This window comes from Spermophilus citellus (assembly GCF_964194105.1).
Source record: "Spermophilus citellus genome assembly, chromosome: 9".
In the NCBI taxonomy this organism is placed as follows: domain Eukaryota; kingdom Metazoa; phylum Chordata; class Mammalia; order Rodentia; family Sciuridae; genus Spermophilus; species Spermophilus citellus.
In genome coordinates this window covers 84,301,045-84,321,232 of record NC_138191.1, presented here as the reverse complement: position 1 = coordinate 84,321,232, position 20,188 = coordinate 84,301,045, and the positions used below count along the sequence as shown (strand labels likewise).

The 20,188-nt window shown below is 37.9% G+C and overlaps 1 protein-coding gene across 1 annotated transcript in view; it reads right to left on the bottom strand.

The window, feature by feature from the left end:
- The window catches only part of SLC35D1 (solute carrier family 35 member D1), a 47,231-nt gene extending 27,741 nt beyond the window's left edge, over positions 1-19,490 (bottom strand). Inside the window, exons 1-8 of the mRNA XM_081306583.1 lie at positions 16,708-19,490; positions 15,891-15,924; positions 15,706-15,792; positions 14,932-14,999; positions 13,391-13,462; positions 12,756-12,824; positions 10,529-10,631; positions 7,214-7,306 (exon numbers count right to left, since the gene is read on the bottom strand). Coding sequence (XP_081162709.1) covers positions 7,214-7,306; positions 10,529-10,631; positions 12,756-12,824; positions 13,391-13,462; positions 14,932-14,999; positions 15,706-15,792; positions 15,891-15,924; positions 16,708-16,910 — 729 coding nt within the window. The 5' untranslated portion in view covers positions 16,911-19,490. The remainder of the gene's footprint in view (positions 1-7,213; positions 7,307-10,528; positions 10,632-12,755; positions 12,825-13,390; positions 13,463-14,931; positions 15,000-15,705; positions 15,793-15,890; positions 15,925-16,707) is intronic.
- Positions 19,491-20,188: the final 698 nt, after the last annotated feature.

Sequence of the window (20,188 nt, the reverse complement as noted above, 5' to 3'; positions counted from 1 at the left end):
CTCAAGATTTTTTCTTTTGTACCAGCTCTAATTGATTAATTCTGGCTGTCTGAACCACTGTAGTGGGAAACATTCTGAGGCTATGTCCAGGCTCAAAAAGGAAAGTACTGTGACTATTTGTCCTTGTCCATAAGAGCACAGAATAATATCTGCACTGATTCACCACTCCTGATCTAAAGAGAAACATGGAATAATTTAATTGTGCATTTCAGTCTTAAGTGCAACCATTCCCACTTCCAGGGAAACTTGCTAAACAAAAAGTCAATAACTTATTTTATATGCAAACTAAAATCTGAAGTATAAATGAGACATTTTCTGTGTTTTGATTTCTCCCTGCTTACGTTGAAAAATCTTAACAAACAATTTAGGCTTTCTATACTCTATATAGAACATCATGGTAAAAAGGTTGTAAATGATGTAAATCTATTTTGAAATTTCTTTCTCTTAAAAAAAAAAAAAAACTATTGAGAAAAAAATGTGGCCTTTTCTAAAAGTAAACTGCTAGGAAACTTGCCAAGGCAGAACAAAGATAATGTTAGTGGAGCAAATGATCTGCCATAGTTCTCTCCCTGCCTTGGGAAAGTCAGGTGAGTTCCCAGAATCAGTGGTGCTTGGTTACCCACCTTGACACTATTATAACCATTTTCTACCTCTCCTGCTCTGCCCCTTCTCCTAGCTTAAATGAGAATATGAGCCCAGATATTTTCACTATCTCGCTGCTCACTACGCTCTGCCACCAATATAAAACCTATGTATGATGGCAAAACTACACTTACTAAACTTACTAACCAAGTTTCTTGCTCCTGTTGAAAAGTCACATCCTCAAAAATAAAAATGACTAATAACAAGAGTAGTCACCCTGGACAGGCTACCCCAGTAGCCTAAAATTTAAACAGCAGTGCTTCATAAGAGACACTTCCAGACAGATGATTTGTGTGGCAACTTTTCTTGTCATTCCCCTAAGCCATGGAATATAACCAGTGATATAATGAAGACATTATACAATGTCCCAGTGCCTACAGTACTGGCCTTGTGAGATTCACAGCAAGAGGTCTGTTCTTCCATTCCTATGTGAGAATACCTAGCAGAGTGTGCTGCCAGAAAGCAGAGCTCCAACTCCTGTGACTCTGAATCACTGGCTTTGTGCTGCAAACATTCCCTTTTGGAGGCAGCAACTAATGAATTTAAACACAATCTGTCCTGACACTTTGGAAAGTCATTAGTGAAGTGATGTCCACTCCACCTCTACCTATATTAATTAGATATCTTTTATTAACAGTAAGCTGGTCTTCATATAATATGTAGGGACTTTTTAAAATATTTTAGAAGATATGCATTTTAAAAACATTAAGTGCTGGGCTGGGGATGTGGCTCAAGCGGTAGCGCGCTCGCCTGGCATGCGTGCGGCCTGGGTTCGATCCTCAGCACCACATACAAACAAAGATGTTGTGTCCGCCAAAAACTAAAAAATAAATATTAAAAAAATTCTCTCTCTCTCTTTCTCTCTCTCTCTCTCTCTCTCTCTCTCTCTCTCTCTCTCTCCTCTCTCTCTCTTTAAAAAAAAAAAAAAACATTAAGTGCTGAAATATTGGTTCTTTGGTTCAAGGTAAATGCAAACTTGCAAACCTTGAATAAACTTTTAAAACACAAACATACACACACACATACACACATACAACCAGACTAGTTTCTGAGAATGCTTTCCCAAGGCTTTCCCTTGTACTATGTGCTCACTGGGATGCATTATTCAATTGGAACTTGCCTTTTAATCTTTAAGGTAATTTAGTTTTTTCATCCTTAACCTCCAATTCTTCCTTAAAGATTGTATCAATCCTGTCAAATACCTCTCTGGACCTTTCAGAGCCTCTTGTTGGATTCTTGCCCTAGCAGAGGAAAATTTTTCTTCCTTTGCCTACTTAGGTTAATAGTAAGACTTTGAGAAAAATAATTCATATCTGATTTTGCTTTAGTTTGCATCCAGGTCAAGAATCTGCAACTCTAAAAATGCAAACAAATAAATTTGTTCTATCTTTCCCAGTTATTTTTGAAGTTAGGATTCATCACAGAATAATCATCATTTATTCCAAAAAAATAATATTTTTCTTATTGTTCACTTTATAAAGTACAGTTTTTAAATACCTTCACATGATTCTACAATAAAAACAATTCAGAAAAATGAAGAGTTTGGAAGTGTCCCTTCATTCTTTTCTATATACCTATTCCCACACACAAACACAAAAATTGATGGTTAGTTTATTAGTTTCATATATAATTTTTCCAGTTCCTTTATTGAAATAAGTGAATAAACTATGTGTGTCTTATTTTTCATTTCATTTTACTCAAAGAAAGCCTACCCTTTGCACCATGCTTTTACATTTAACCACTCATCATGGAGATCTTTTCATTCAATACAAAGAAAGCTTCCATGCAATAAGTGGCCTAAGCTCAGGAGAGCCAAGAGTCCCACAGATGAAAGCAGTTGATCAGCATTGATTATCTGGGAGCACTAGATTCAGGCCAGCTGGGAGGACAGCAGCCTAGTAGTGTCCACACCAATATGACTTTTACTGCTCATAAATTCTGTCTCTTCCCAGAAAAGGACCTACTTTGAGAACATTTTATCCCAACCTCCCCATTTTATACATGACAAAGCAGAGTGGGAGAGCAGAAGGACTTATCCAAAATCAGCTAGTGTATGGGGACACACCTGGAGGTTGCTGGTTTTCTGCACGTAGGCCTAAATTTCTCTTCATTGTACCACTTATATCACTAGCTTTTAAGGACTTGTTACTACTTGGAGAGTAAATTTCAAATTCCTATGTCTAGCACTGGTTCTAATTTAGAAGGAAACAGGGTGTGGTATAATGAGAAGAGTGACAGCACCAGGAAATCTGGGAAATCTAGACCTGGGTCCTCTCTGCCCCTATTTCCTCACTTATGAAATAAAAGGTTTGAACCAGATGCTCTCCAAGGCCTCTCTGAGTCTTACACTTCTATCTTCTAACAACACTTGCATCTATGCCTGTGCTCATGCTTAGTTCTGCCTGGAACACACCTTTCATTTCTCCTCCTCCACCTTTCTCAAGGTCTACCTTGGCTTTCCCTGATATGTACCCATTCAGAAAATGCTAAGAGCTCATTTCTCAGGATTCAGAACATGCTTTTTCCTCAACCTAGATCTAGATTACTTCCTCTCCAAAAAGCCACACAAATTGGTTTCTCAATCCATTCAGTTCATGTCTGCTTAAATGAATCTTGTAAAGACACCTTTCTTAGCTAACTTACTAAAAACAGCACTTCCTTCATTCTCCTCATGCTCTACTTCTCTTCATTGCTCTTAGTATATAATTTATGTGTAGTCTATCTCACCCCACTGGAATCCAAGCACAATTAAAGCAAAGACCTTGGTCTTTGTTTTTTTTTTTTTTTTTTTTTTTTTACTTTTCAATTCTTAGAAGAGCATCTGACACATAATAAGCACTTAATATTGTCTTTGAAAGAACAGTGATTGTTTGTAAATAATTAATGACAAGGACAAGTTGCTGACTACTTCTAATACTACTCTTTTAACCACCACTGAGTTATTTCTCACATTTGAGGGCTTGTCCTACAAGAAGTCCCTGCATGAAGTCCCAAATGGAGAATGTAAGTCAGGGACAGCAGATGGTTTTGGGAGATACATGTACTCAGGCAAAAAGCAAGGGTTCTGGAGTCAGACCGGTTCTAGTTCTGAACCTTGCCAACTGGGCTTGAGCATGTTTCTAGCATCTGAAAAACAGATAACAACCTACTACAGAGGTATGTAACAAAGATCAGGGGAAATTATTTATGTTGAAGTATCTTGTCAGGTAGAAGGCATCATACCAAATAGGTAAAGTATACTAACGGCCAGAAACAGTCTTAAATTGTTTTTTGGCAACAGCCTCATTTAAAAATGTATGCATAAACACTCATGTTTGTCCAAATGTACATATGTACATGTAGGAAGAAAAGCACACTGACAATCTGACAATGAATCAGACTCTTAGAAGAACATCTGACACATAATAAGCACTTAATATGGTCTTTGAAAGAACAGAGAAAACTCTTACCTTACCATATATCCCATTCTTTAATGCAAACCCTTTTAGATAAGGCTTCAGACAAACAAACCACTGTCTACTGTGAAAATCAATCCTCCAGTGGAAAAACTAAACCTCAGACCTCTTGTAGAACACTATGAGCCTCCTGGACACCCTGGGTTATGTAGACTTCCACCTACTACATACAGACTGTTTTAAATAAAAAAATAATCACTCAACCACCTTTGTAAGTCTTGTCTCTAAAACAAGCCCCAAAACAGGCTAACACTGCTTATTGCATTTGGTGGTTAAGAAAACAAGAACTGGGCTGGGATTGCGGCTCAGTGGTAGAGTACCTGCCAGCACTCATACATACATGGCCAGTTCATACATGGCCAGTTCCATGGTTCTGGGCCTAAGGTGAGGCAGAACATCATGGCAGAAGAGTGCAGTGGAGGGAAACAGCTCAGGAGTGGTCAAGAGGAAGAGCTCCTATACAAGGAAAAAAGAAAAGCCCCCAAGGCAAGGCACACCCCCAGTGACCCACCTCCTCCAGTCACACCCTACCTGCCTACAGTTACAGAATCACTGCTATTTCGAAGAATATATATTAAGTGCTTATTATGTAACAGATGCTCTTCTAAGAATTGAAAAGGAAAAAAAAAAAAAAGATCAAACCCAGTGTGAGGCACTGGGTTCGATTCTCAGCACCACATAATAAATAAATAAATAAACAAACAAATAAATAAAGGCATTGTGTCCATCTACGACTAAAAAAAAAAAAAATTAAACAAAAAAGAAAACAAGAACTACCTCATTAAACAACAATTATTGATACTTAACTCACACCATTTTCTTCCTAACCTGAATACTCAGAGTACTTACTAATAGGCATGCACTTTGATATTGTCTCATACCTAGGCTTTTGGGGGATACCTTATATCTAAACCGTAAGGAGTATGTTGCTCTTAGAAAGGCAAGTCTGCTCCCTAATAAGATGGTATGGTCTTTAAAGACGATACCATTTTATTGCAGCTTCTTTTTTCTTATTTTCTGAGTCTAACACAGTGAAATATACAATAGTCTTTAACGATATGAGAATGTTGAGATGGAGAAGATGTTAAGGAAAGAATGTTTAGAAAAAGAGCATGGGATTGTAAGAAAGCCAATATCCATTTGTACCACAATAAATGTTTTATTAGTAATAAGAATGAGAATAAACATTTATACAAAATCCAAAATAATGATGGAGTTTCACTATAAAACAATGAGTTCAATTTCTAAAACTAGTTTATCATTCTAACTGGAAAATATTTAAATGAACTGACATTCTTCAAAATCATTATTCTTCTAAAATAAACCTTTCTTGACTTTGCCTGGCTCTTTTATTGGAAAAACAAAAGACTATTATTCAAAATTCTACTCTTCTGCTTAGAAATAGAAGAAAAGAATAAGAGGAAATCTAGATCTAACATAGGTGACAAAGCAAATTTTCACACTATGAATAAACATTCTTAACTACACTAAAGCATTTCAAAATGATTATGAGTTACTGAATTTCAAAATGTGCAAATTATAACTTTTTACATAAATTGTCATCATACTGGAATGAAGAAATGTCTCCTTTGGTCAATTTTTTTCAAGTAGCTACAAGCTATTGGTCAAAGTTTTAATATAATGAAAATTCTGTCTTTGCTAGGTCCTTAGAATACCTAACCATATTAATTCTTCCAACTTTCTCATATACAAATTGGCCTAGAGAATTGGAACCATCTTGCCATTAGGGGCTGGTCATTTTACATCACATTCTTACTCCAAAGAGTAAAGGGTGCTTCAGTCAGGGTCTTGCTAGGAGGAAGCAGACCACTGTGGAAAGACCCTAGTCTTTGCTATAAGGCTTGGGTTTAAGTTCTGATCCTACTACCTCCCATCCCCCCACCCTATACCCCCTACCCCTTAGTATGGCTTTGGTACTTTCTTTGAACCTCTACTCTCACATTAGTAAACTAGAGATAATGTAAACTTTCTGAGCTATTATGTTATATATAGAAAGCAACTAGCAGATAATACAGATTCAAAAAATGCTAGTTTTTCCTAACATTTTCTTCACAGTCACAGAAATTTACTCATCACAACTGGTCAGAGCAGTTAGCTCTGTTTCCTACTTGAGGGCCATTTCTAGATCTTCTAGTACCCAGGTCACATCATAGAACTTTACACATCTATTCAAAATGATATGTGCCAATTATTTAAAAGAAAGAGGTCTTATGTAACTATGTTTCATAAATTATCAGTATCCTGTCTTTGTTTCAAGAACAAGTTTTCAATAGTCTAACTGCTCTCAAAAACCTTTTATTTCAGCCTTCACTGATCTGTGGGCATCATCACTATCTTAAGAATGAATGAGTAATAAGTATTTGATGAAGTACTAGCCAGGGGGGTTATCAGAAAGAATCTGGGACAGAAATCCTTAGTAAGATTCTGAATTTCAATTTGATTTGCAAAATGTTATAAATTCTAACAATATGGAATTAACTTTTTCCCTAGGAATACAGGTTTATTTTAGAGAAAAATTCTTCTCTAGATTTACTTTAGTACTCTATTTTGGATTTACTTAACTAAACATTTGCAGAAATTGGTTACCAACATTAGTTTCTATTTATAAGGTCATAGCACCACATAGTAATAAGTATCTCCTAAGGAAAAAAAAACAACTTGGAATTTAAGCCAGATGACAATTGTCAGAGAAACAAAATTCTAGTGATGCCTAGAATCTTGCTTAGGGTTTTGAAGTTTTTACTATTTCAAGATTCTTTTGCTTCTCAAGGATAGTTTGCTAAGATTCCTATTTTATAGTTTAATAAAAATGTAAAAATTCCCTTCCTCTATTCTGGCATATATGAAAAGGACACTAGTTAGCATGTACTATTTTTATGTTGACAAGAGCTATTTTGAGGCACCTTAGTACTCTCCAGCACTTATGCCAAGAAGGAAGTTAGCATGACATAAGTAAACTAAAGAGTAAATTCTCAGTGTGTGGTTACTTAATAAGCACATTTCTTTTTAACAACCCCACAGTCTATTTTTTTTGGTCAAAAACAATAAAGTAATTCATCAGCATAAGCCATTTAACCATAATTAGAAAGTCCTACCTTTTGTGCATCTCCTGTGAAATATGCAATGGCCAGGGTGGGCAGAATCATGAACAGTGCGTTGTAATAGAGGAGACCATATTTCCCCAGCTCCTAGGATAATAATAATAATAATAATGTATGATTTCGTTTGACTTTCTTAAGTTAAAAAGGCTTTGATTTGGGGCTGGGGATGTGGCTCAAGCGGTAGCGCGCTCGCCTTGCATGCGTGCGGCCCGGGTTCGATCCTCAGCACCACATACCAACAAAGATGTTGTGTCCGCCGAGTACTAAAAAAAAAATAAATATTAAAAATTCTCTCTCTCTCTCTCTTTAAAAAAAAAAAAAGGCTTTAATTTCAACAGATGCATTCAAGTCTGAAATGCAGCACTAAGCTTTATGCTGTATGACTCACGTTCACAGGACCAGGATTATAAGTAGTCCTGAAATTATAGGTAATAAAATTTATGATTTATTTAAAGTGTCTCCGTGTTGGCCATACTAGGATAAACCAAATAATTAATTGTTTATGGTCACAAGTAAAACTGAAAAGTGGACCTCATTTTGCATGGCAGCAAGCAAAAAGCCATAGAGAAACAAAGCAATCTTTAAGAATAGGTGCCCAGTCAGCCAGAGACATGTGCTATCCAGGAATGGAGGATGTATATAGAAGCAAACAAATGACAAATAACTGACAAATAACAAAAATAGAAATGCCAAAACTGTTTTCTTTTCACATTTTAACTGTTTTGAGTACTTTTTAAAATTTTTTTTAGTTGTAGATGGACACAATGCTTTTATTTATTTATTTATTTTTATGCAGTGCTGAGGATCAAACCCAGTGCCTCACAAGTACTAGCCAAGGGCTCTACCACTGAGCCACAACCTCAGCCCTGTTTTGAGTATCTTTCTTCCCGACTCCTGAATTTTTTTTTTTTTTTTTTTTTTTTTTTTGTTACTGGGGATTGAATCCAGAGGTGCTTTACCATTGAGCTACATCCTCATAGTTTATTTTTATTTTTTTTTTATTTTAAGACCAGGTCTCACTAAGTTGCTGAGGCTAGCCTTAAACCTGTGATTCTCCTCCTCAGACTCCTGAGCTGCTGGGATTACAGGCATGTACTACCATGCCTAACTCTCCCAAACTTCTTAAACACAGTTCACCAACTAAATTTTACTTAGGGCATCATCATAAACATACATTACTATAGCATGTTCTCATACAGTGCTGCCCTTAATGCTGTTTAATTGCCCCTGTGCTATTTTTTTCATCAGTATTCGTGTCTGTTTCAGAGTTTTTCTTTCTGTTTCTCTTGTTGCAGATTATCTTTTACACTACTGGCAAGCCTTTGCCTCTAAACAGAACGCCACTTCTAGTTTGCTGGTTGTAATCCATGAAATGAAAAGCAGATCAATGAGCTTAAAAGTTCTAACGTATAAGTTCTAAGTCATTTCTATGTGAGGAACCAAATGTCTCTCCTAGGAGTAAAATACTCTGAACTTTTTTTTTCCCCTAGGTTCTAGGATGTATTCTAGACTGCACTGTTCAAAAATAGTAGCCACTAGCCACATGTAGCTATTTAAAGTTAATTATAATTACATAAAGCTTCCAATTCAGTTCCTCAATTATATCTGTCACTTTTTAAATGCTCAATATCCACATATGTCTCGTGGCTATTAGTAAAAAACAGCAGAGAGAGATAAAGAAGACTTCCAACATCAAAAGAAATTCTATTGGACAGCATTGCTTCAGACAATTGAAGCTGCTGGATAAATGTTTTAATTAGTATTTATTCTCCAAAGCAGTAAATGGATTAAAAGGAAACATACACACACACACACCAGAGTAAGACCAAACTTCTATCTGCTCTCTTTACTTAAAAAAGGCAAAAATGTTTACTAGCATCTTCCTTTGAAATGCAATCATCATACAGTCATCAGGCAAATAAATGAAGGATGAGACATAAAAGGCATACTTAGAGAAAATGTATAGGAAAAAAATCTATACTGTCCCTAGTTCTTCAAGGATATTTTTTTTTTAATTCTCTGAGAATAATGAATGGGATAATCACACAATCTGTAATTCTCTGGAGGAGAAGGCAAAGCCCTGGCCAAAAGGATTCCAACTCAATACTATTATAACTATTGAACAGGATATTTATATTTATTTATCATCTGAATTTCAAAAAAAGACCTGAAGTAATTTCAGAAATATTGTAAGTATAATATAGTAGAGTAAGAACTAAGCAGAACGGGGGATTGTGGCTCAGCAGTAGAGCACTCGCCTAGCATGTGCAAGGCCCTGGGTTCAATCCTCAGCACCACATAAAAATAAATAAATAAAATAAAGATATTGTATCCAACTACAACTAAAAAAATAAATATTAAAAAAAAAAGAACTAAGCAGAAAAGGTCATCTGACTGAAGATAAAACACGGGTAGAAAATAAGATAAAACCATCATCAGTTATAAGACTAAATTATGAGATAAAAACATACCAGCTGCTCAGGAAAAACTATGGTGACATCTAAGATAAAAATCTCATATGGGTACTCACCTAGGATACATTATGAAATCAAGAACAACTCCTTCAAAAACAACCCTATGATGCAGCAAGCTGAGTTCTATATACCTGTTTTTTACTGTAATACAACCTCATAATGTATCAAAAGAATTGTGGGTCAAATACTCAGCTTTCTGATGGTCTGGCTTGATCTGAAAATAAATTTAATGTTTGCATACTCAAAGTATATAGCAAACAAACAAAAAATATTCTGAAATGCCTTCATGTCCATGCCACCAATAGAAGGCAAAGAGCTGGATGTACAAAGGTCACGTATAAGATCCAAGCCAGGAAACTCAGCAGTACCCCTGAGGGAGCGAAACTAATGCTTCCTCAAGATTCCTACCATTTGTCCGGCAAGTAGACAAAGGTCATCCTGTTCTGCAAGCGCCTTCCAACACTCACTTCCCTTCAAGATTGCCCAAAGGCTTCAGGATATTTCTCTTGTTCCAAGTCCCTCACCAAGTATCTTCAGAACAGAGCCATGAGCATTTATGACATTTTTCTCTATGAACTTTGTAACCTTCCTACCCCACTCTAAGTCAATATTCCCATAATCCCTTCCCAAAAGCATCAATAAAACCTAATTGCTAATTTAAAAACTTTCTTATGTGAACACCAGAATATAGGCATTTACCCTCAGAGAACCCCCATGTCTCTCCCATCCCTTCTAAGTATTTTTCTTTATTCCATACTTTTTACCCTGATGAATTGCTATTACCATTCCCAACATCAGTAAATATCTAATAAAGAAGTTTTAGATAGCTACCTACTTTTGAATCTAATTTTTGTTTTACGTATGCACCATTTGCTGCTGTCAGTACATCGTTTATCAGAATAAAAACATATCCTTCCAGATCAAATGCCAAGTCAGAGCTGCAAAACATAAGCAAAACTTTAAGAATAAGTTAGATTTAAAGAACATGCATTTAATTTTTAATAGGTCTGAACTACAATATTTGCAAGAACATTTCTTTTCCAGCTAAATGAACATTAGGTTATTTTATCAGCTACTAGTATTTCTTGAGTCCTGGTCACAGTTGGCAATTCCATACTCAATAGGGATTATTTTAGAAACAAAAACACTAATGCTTAAACACATCATAAGGAATAATCAATCATGCCAGTTAATAGTAAACTGTTCTGAATTCAAAGTCAGACCAAATCAGGCAGAAGGCATCAATTTCACAAATAAGGAAATCAAAAGTTCTTAACATATCATTTTTCAAAAAGTTCACGCAAAAGATGGGACTAACTTCCACAGGTAGTTGGGCAGAATTTCTGAAGTATGGATCACAGTAAGTTGTGAGAGGGCACATAGTAGGAACTTAAATACTTACTCAATGAGGTAAAACTAGTGAGACTGGGGAAATTGAAAATCTCTGCTACTTAATAGGGTAGTAAGCACAAGATAAGAAATCAGTAAATTTAATAGAATAAATGAATAATCTAAGCAAAGTATGCCTTCAGCGTACTTTAGCACCCCAGCCAAAATGGTGGCCTCACATTCTATGACTTTGCAGAGACACAACAATGCTTGTAGCTGAACTTCTAAATGGAACCAAAACCTGAGGAGCTGCATACTGCTGTAGTTTCAGACAGGACTAGCCTAATGCACACCCCTAATCCAAGCATCTGGCAACACTCTAACTTCAGGTTCTCTTCTTCTCCATCTTTTTCACAAGCCAAAGGTTCTAATTAAGCAGGGCTAGTTAGAAACCCTCCTCAAAGCTTTCTGCAGGCCAAAGTGAGTCCTGAATAAACCTGTTGTACAATTTTGGATCTCACTGGCTTCAAGGAAATGCTTCAAAATGTTCAGAGGTTAGCAGAACACCTTTAAAAAGAAAGGCAGATACCTGGTGTAGAATTTTTCTCCAAGGAGACAAATACAACATTTGGCTATAAAACCAAATTCTGGTAACAAATTTTGTCACCCTCTCTTTTTTAGAATGAAATTTCACTTGGAGATGTAAGATAAAATAGAATTTAAATTATACTTCCCCCCAGTTACACCACAGGGATATGATGAAACTAAATGAGCCATCCATTGGAATACCCAGATGAAAATGTATGTCAGGTAGAATCTGTGACGTCAGTAAATCCATCTAAGCATGCCCAGGGCTGAGTAAAATGTATCAGGCTTCTAGTGATCATTTTCATTTTATGTCTTTGGGTATACATTTTCCCCATGTAATTTTTTTTCTTTATTTATTTTTAAACTGCAGCAAAATAATCATGTATATTTTGGGTGTACAGTGTGATAATTCTATACATACACAATGTGTAATGATCAAATCGGAACAATTAGCATAGTCATCTCCTTAAACATTTATCATTGCTTTGTATTTTCCTCATACACTTTAAAACTAGAACTTTTATAAAAAGGGGGAATGTTCCAGTAATCTAATAAGACTAAGTAATGACATCTGTAATGTATCTTAAGTGAGGCCAAATAAAGCAATGATATTATTCATTATTCCATAAGTCAAGGTATTCATTGTCATTTGCCTCACCTCACAAAAGAGCAGACACCATTTTCTTTAAAAATTTGCAAAGTAAAAGAATGCCACGTGGTTTATGAAATCGCATAGGCTCTGAATTCAGGCACACATTCAAATTCCAGCATTTATTAGCAGTGCGACCTTGAGCAAGTATAGAACTTTAAGTTTCCTTTAACTATAAAGTAGGAAAATTATACCCATACCATTCAGCACTATGAAGAATACATAAATAATGTGCTCAAAGATGAAAATATTTTGTGGCACACAGTATGTACTCAGTAAGTACAGGAGAATAACAAATCCTAAATTACATGAATTTAAGAATCCCAAAAATTTGAATTTTGCCAGTCTTGACCTTAACACAGCCAAAGATTTAACTTCTGAAGAAGACACGACTTTTACTTAGGCTACAAAAAAATTATTCTGATTGGTAACTGATCATTTATTATCAAAATGTATTGACAATTTTTAATATGCTATCTATAGGCCCTCATCTTACCTGGCAGCTACAAAGGCTCCAATAATCATTGCAAATACGGTCATCTGAATACCCCAAGAAAAAGTCTTCCTACAAAATAAGATAATCAAAAAATATATATATGTGACTTTATTATTCGTACAGACACATTTCATAACAGGCAAAAAAACATAAACAATTGTATTTTAAATATTTCCAAGGAACTGGATATTTAAAAGAATCTCATTGATGAAGCAAAAACTCAATTTGCTATGTAATTAATTGCAGTCATTTTTCTTATTCTTACCATTTGTTATTGAGTTGGCATTTTTGTAAGTCAGGATTTTTTTAAGTAGGAAACACACATTTTCAGTAAAAGATATAAATGCTATTTAAAACCTAGAACTGTGATTCTGACCCAGCTTCACTCAGTGGCAGCAGTAGACAACAGAAACTGTAGAAAATTAAAACTCAAGTTCAGATAAGTTTCCAACTCGTTTAACCTTCCCAACTATTGCTCCCACAAACTATTAATTTGATGGCAAGGAAAGAATTTAAACTTCTCAAGAGCTGAAGTAGAACCAAGACAAATAATTTTAATATCTCACATATGCTGGGCACCTATTCAAGGTGCTTTAAGTTGTTTAAAGAAAAGATGTATTAGAAATTTTGCTCACTTGAGTAAAACTCCTTCAGCAAACATTGTAAACAGGATGGAGAACCTTCTTAAAACTGTAAACATTGGTAAGCTGCAAAAACAAAGATGATTAGGTAAAATAAAGTTCAATTTATTTTTTTAAACCAAGATTTTTCAAATTGGTAATTTAAAATAATGCTAATCATTTCCTTTCCTATGGAAATTCCATGCTGATTAACTTCTGATTAAATTAAATCCTTACTTCTCTCTAGAAATAAATGATTTAAAAAGCTACAAAAGTTGCTTGTAAAAAACTACTAAAAGTGAGAAACATTAACTATACAATGGTAAAAATCATACATCATAAATAATACATGTATTTTTAAATTTTACTTTGCTAAGTATGCAAACATCCTGATATACAGATGTTAGTCTTTAATGTAAAAGGGCCTATATCACCTTTCTTCACTAGACCACCCCAAAACACCTAGGAAAATCTTAACCCCTAAAGCATTCCTTGCTTGTCCTTTTGTGAAAGTCTTCCATTAAATTCCTAGAGCATTTTGCTTGCACTAATAAACATATGGGTATTTCTGAATATGTCTTATCTCACTACAAAGTGCCTTATATTTAGCTGGCAAACAAAGGTAGGGGATGGATGGATTGATGGATGGATGGCAGGCAATGGATGAAAAAAAAGCAAACTATAAGCAGCCGACCTTCATTTCTTTCCAAGTGGGTAATGAGATGGAAAAGAATGCCCCACCCATGATAATAAATCTGTCTCACTTGGAACTCTCCCCAGAGATACCCCTGGCCATCCAGTCAGGTTACTTGCTTTAAAAAAAGGAGGAAATGAAAAATGATATGCCACTGATTCTCAAGAGATCTCACTACTCATGATTATCCAAAATGCCAGAGCTTCAGCTCATGTGGAAGTAGTGGAGCCATGGGTTTCTGTCAAACTATTTTCCTATGGGTGTCTGTGGAACATCACAAACCACAAAGGGGAGAAGCCAGGAACTGGAAGGTTAGAGGGTAATAGACAATGTAGTCAGAGAGAGCTACTGCTTCTTTCTAAAAGTAAAGATGCTGCCTCTATAATTACATGGCAGTGGGTAAGATATTAATCATATTTGTTATCAGGGTTCCATCTCATTTTAACTATTTCATGTGAGAAGAAAAACTGAAAGTTCTCATTTCCATCCTTTTTTGCTGTGTGGAATCTGCCTAAAATATAGTACTAATTAACTATATTAATGAATAGAAATCCCAGAAGCCTTTTATCTCTCACTACTGCAGGTTTGGGAAAATAATGAAAATCCCCTATCATAGCATTTTATAACATTTTAAGTACCTCTAACATCAAAATGAGACAGGATAAAGCAACTATTCTTTCTCTTCAAAAGAAATGAGCTTACACTAAAGCCTTCAGTGCAACCTTCATTATTTAGTAACAAAAACTTTCTAGTCCTTCCATTTTTTCCAGAATCAGTAACAATGCATTAAGTATTTGACATTTACGTACAACTTTAAGAACACATTATATTAACCTCACTAGTAAAATAAAGTTATCCATACTTCAGTTTCTTTGTGCTGAACAGTCCCGTGATTTGGTTCCCAAAATATAGTAGAGGTAGTGGAAACGTCTAGAAAATTTAAAAAGGGATAACAAAACTCAATAATAAAGATAGCTAAAACAAGGTCCTTTCAAACAGAAACAGTTTTGCTTTTATGATCAAATTCTTTCCACTTGAAACTTCAAGATTACTTCTCATAAACAATTCTGAGCCCCAGGAAACACCCAAACAATATTAACTATTCTCTGAAACACAACACTAAACTGGCAGAAAGTGAGGGAAGAAGACAGGGAAGAAAAGAAATATGAATATGATTGACCAATGTAGGACAGAAACACTATTTGCTTTAAAATATGATAATGTATTAGCACATGGCTCTAATATCAGCAGGAAAAGGCAGGCATTTTATCTTGATGGGGAGTCAAGCAGAGGCAGACAGAAGAACATGAAAATAAACCCAAGAATAATGAATGCAGGATACACTGGCTAGATTAGATGGATATAGAAACTGCAGAACTGTTGCACTCCCAACAAGTGAGCATTAATTAAAACAAAAAAGATTCCTGGGGTTTTTTTCTTCCTTAATTTTACAGAGTCTGTGAACTTCTCTAACACACATTACTGCATTTATTCTTTAACTTCATAACATGTGCTCTATCTAGATGTGGATTTCGTTAGAGTTACAGTTTTTAAATACGCAAGGCTGGGATTAAAAAAAATACAGTGACTCCTTCTCATAAAACAAAGTACTACTTTAAAAAAAAAAATCTTTTACCTTTCGAGGTACATTTCTGTCAAAGTCAGGAAACTTGACTACTCTGAATGCCTTTCCCACCCAGAGAACTGCCACTGTAGCCACCATCTGTAAACAGAGAACACAGATGCACTGTTCTACATATAAAGACACACAGAGAAGTTCTGACAACATAAAACCATGTAATGCTGAAGATTCCAACTAACCTGGCCAAGTCCAACACATAGCGAGGAGGGAAATCTATAAAAAGGGCAAAGAAAGAAAGAAAAGAAAAAAGTCAGAAAACCCAAACATAGCTCTGTGAATTCAACTTTTGCACCGACAATCTTAAAATGTCTTTTGATACAAATCCACACCAACGTCTGTCCTTTATTCAAATAAAAATCTTGTGAGAAAAAAAAAATCCTGCCGGTTATGAGGCCATACCGCTGATTTTATAGCCTCGGGCGGCCACTTGTCTCATCTTGTCCGATTCTACAATTTCGGTAGGCTGCCTGCAACGGATTTTTCAAGGAAGTTAAGAAACAGATCTTTTCAACGGTTTCACACCTTAAAAAAAAAAAAAAAAAAAAAAAAAAAAAAGCTTCTGCTCCAAGTCCCCGTGACAGCAGCAGAATAATCGTAAATGGGCGTGAAGATGCGCACGTCCCCAGAGGCTGTCAGCGGCGCGGGGACAGGCTGCGGAGGAAGGAGCGCATCTCACGCTCGCTTCCCCGCAGGCAAGCACAGGGCCCCTAAAGTCACCAAGCAACTTTGCTCCAGGCAACGAAAGGCAGGATGTTCAGGGAGGGCGCTGCACCCAGGGCATGGCAGACACTGCCGAAGGCGGCCCGGAGCGCGCGGCTGTCTGGAGCTCCGCGTGCGGAGCGGGACCCCCAGCCCCGGCCGGCGCGGCCCCGCCGCCACCCTCCCCCGGATCCCGCCCAACTTTACTCCGCTTCAACTTTGGCAACCAAAGTCCAGGGAGCCTGCGCCGCCGCCCGCTCCTCCTCGCGGCCTCGGCCGGCGCCGCCGCGGCCCTACCTGTAGTTGGTGAGCACGCTCTTGTTCACCACCACGATCAGGAAGGAGCTCACGCCGTAGAAGCCGGCGGCCAGCAGCTTCAGGAACACGGTCAGCGTTTCGGCCGACGCCATCCCCAGCTCCTCCTCATCTCTGTGTGTGGAGGATTTCGCGGGGGCTTCTCCTTTAACCCGAGCATGCTGACGTCTATGGACTTCCGCCATGGCTGCGGCGGCGGCGCGGGCCTGTGAGGGGAGCGGCGGGCGGGCCTGGCGGCGGAGCTTAGCGGCGCGGGGGTTTGCGGCCGCGGCTTGCGGGGAACTCGCGGGGTCGGGGCCTGCGGATCGCGCCGACAGCACGCTCGCCGGCTCCGCTGCCTGCACAGCTGCCGCGCGTCCCCGCCCAGGGGCAGGGAAACCCGGGTTCACACCCTCGGGGACTTTGCTCCCACATTGTGCAATGCAGGGTTAGAGGGGAGTGGACGCCAGGCTTGGCCAGGGCAGGGGCTACGGAGGACCTGGAGAAGGGGCAGCGACGACCCCGAGCCCGGCGCGCAGAGGCAGAAGCCACTCCGGGGCACTGGAGTACCAGGCGGCCCTGGATGAAAGCTACACAGTGGGCCTGCGCCTGCGCAGGAGCACGTGCAGGGGTCTCTGCGGGCTGTGTACCTGGAATGAGCGAGGCGGGCCTCCCGGGTTAGCCGCCGTATTCTCCAGATTACTGCCGCAAAGAGAGTGCCGACCCCTCGCTGTAACAGGTGGCTGGCTCAGTAGTGATGGTTTGTTGAGTCTAGACTCAATTTGAATGTGGTTTGGTTTGTGGAGGTGGTTTGGGTGTTTTTGTTTTTATCTCTCTTACATGGGGTCCAAGCCATTTTAAAACTATCAGATGTCACTAAACAGTAAGCACACAACAAACATTTCATTCTGCAAGGCCTCAGACTTCTCATACTTTCTAAACTCAGAATACACTGAAGCAATTCTTTCTCTGAAGATTTGAGGAGGAATTTTTTTTTAAGAAAGATGTTGACATATCCAAAAACGTAGCAAGATAATCAAGCCCCTTGGGAATTGACAGAAGTGTAAGGTGTTTGCAGTCTAAAAGACTTCAGTTGCAATTCTAGAATTTCTTAAAATGTCCCCTGCTCCCAGCTGTGTGTTTTGGGGTCAGTTAGATAACCTCTCTAAACCTGCATCTTCCCCTCTCTATGACATAAAGCTGGCACAGAGCTTGTTTTCAATACATAGTAACATCATTATGGAACAGTAGCAAAGAAATCACATTTTGTTCACATCTAATTTTAATAATAGGAAAGAACTTCAAATTTGTTTCCCTGAATGCTAGGTCTGTGTGTGTTTTGTTTCCTTTTTCACTATTTTCCAAACTGGTAAAATATACATAACAAATGTATCACTTAATCACTTTTACTGGCATTAAGTACATTTGCATTGTTGTGTAACCATCACCATAAAATCCATCCTCGAACTTTTTCACCATCTCAGACAGAAATAATCATCCCCATTCTCCACTCCTTCCCTCCCCCTGGTAGCCAGTGTTCTACTTTCAATTGCCATTAATCGGACTAGTCTGTGTACCTCAAATAAGTGGAGTCATGCAGCATTTGTCCCTTTGTCACTAGCTTGTTTGACTTATTGTAATGTGTTCAAGCTTCATCCATGTTGTAGCGTATTCAAAATTGTAAGTACAGACACCCAGCATGATGTTCTTAACACGGCCTTCAAAGGCCTAGGTGCTATGGCTCCTGTCCACATCTCCAGAGGCACTAGCCACATTTCCCTCCTAAGCTTCAGCTAAATCAGCAGCGGAGGTTCCTGCTTTGTATCTTTACTGCCGTTTTTCTCTTATTTCCCCCACCCCAGTGAAGAACTGTCTCCTGATAAACTTCTTCTGTATTTGGCAAAACATTACCCCTTCTCTGGGTAGCCTTCCTTCATACTTCCCCTCACCTCATCTTTGGTGAGGGCAACAGCCCAGTCCGCATGGCATCTTTGCCAGAAAGGAGTGGTTGAGAGGTGACACCAGCAAGCCATTGAGATGATGATGGTTATGTTAAGGTGTGTATTCAATTGTATATTAGACCCCTGCTGTCTTCCTCGGCTTGCTACTTTGGAGTTCTTCCGGGGTTGGTTGGGGAAGTGCCGGAGGAGGGATTTCCAGAGGAGGGATTTCCGGTTGGTGTGTGGTGTGTCCCAGGAGAAGGCCGCATGCGGGGCTTTAGCGGGAGTTCGGAAATAAAGTTTGTTCCTGCTTGAGTGGCTTGTGATTTGTGCCCAGCCAGACTGAGGCACATCTTTATCAGAATTGTTATCTCTCCTTCATGGCCCTCCTGTTCCATCTTTGTATACCCCATTTATATATTGCCTCACTCTGTCCATGCTGCTATAACAAAAGGCCTGCAACAGGGTAAATTATAAAGAACAAAACTTTCTCACAATTCTAGAAGCAAGTCCAAGACACTGGCAGGTTGGGTTTGTCTGGTGAGAGCTGACCTCTGCTTCTGAGATGGTGCATCCTCAGCAGCTGAAGAACACCATGCCCTCAGATGGCAGGGAGGTCAAGGTCAAAAAAAGTTAAATGCTGTGTGAAGACTCTTCTAATGCATCATCACATTGAGGGCAAAGCCCTCATGACTCGATCCCCTCCTAAAGGCTTCTTAAGACTACCACATTGGCAGTTAAGGCTTGACTATAAATTCTGGAACAGACATTCAGAATGTAGCATAGAGGCTCTGGATTGCATGTTTATGTGTCATTCTCTTCCATTAGACAGAGAACTGCTTGAGAACAGCAGCTGGCCAGGGCACCTACCATGGTTCAGATGTTTTAGTTGGATGAATCAATGAATGGTAGCTTTATAACTAGCAAAAAGGAAAAAGACCAAATCTCTTCCTTGAATTCTAGCAGCAGCAGAAAAATGACTAGAATGTTATATTTTGAATGTATGTATTTTGTAAAAAGGATAAGTAACTGCTCATAATAAAAGTAAATATGTCCACATATATGTATATATGTTTACACACATATTCTTGTACATTTTTTTAACATAGAACTAAGGCAGAACACTGATTCTCAAGCCAGGCTTTGCTTCTGATACTAGTTTTGTGACTTTGGGAAAGTTATTAGACATCACTGTACTTCAGTTTCCTCCTCCATAAAGTGATGATAACAATAATATCCACTGTTAGGATTATGGTGAGAATTAAATGAGTTAATAAATGTAAAGTGTCTAAAACACAGTAAAATACTTTACAAGTGTTATTATAATAACAATGATTACTGTTATTATTATCATCATTGCTATCATGCATACCTTTCTCTTTTCACTTATGATTCCTTGAGGAACAGGCAGACATGACTCTCTTCCTTATTCTCTTCTAAAAACTTCAAAGTATCCCATTACCTAGATGATCATAATTTATATAACCTTTCTTGTGGATATTTAAGTTATTGCCAATTTCTCAGTTTATAAACCATCCTTGTCC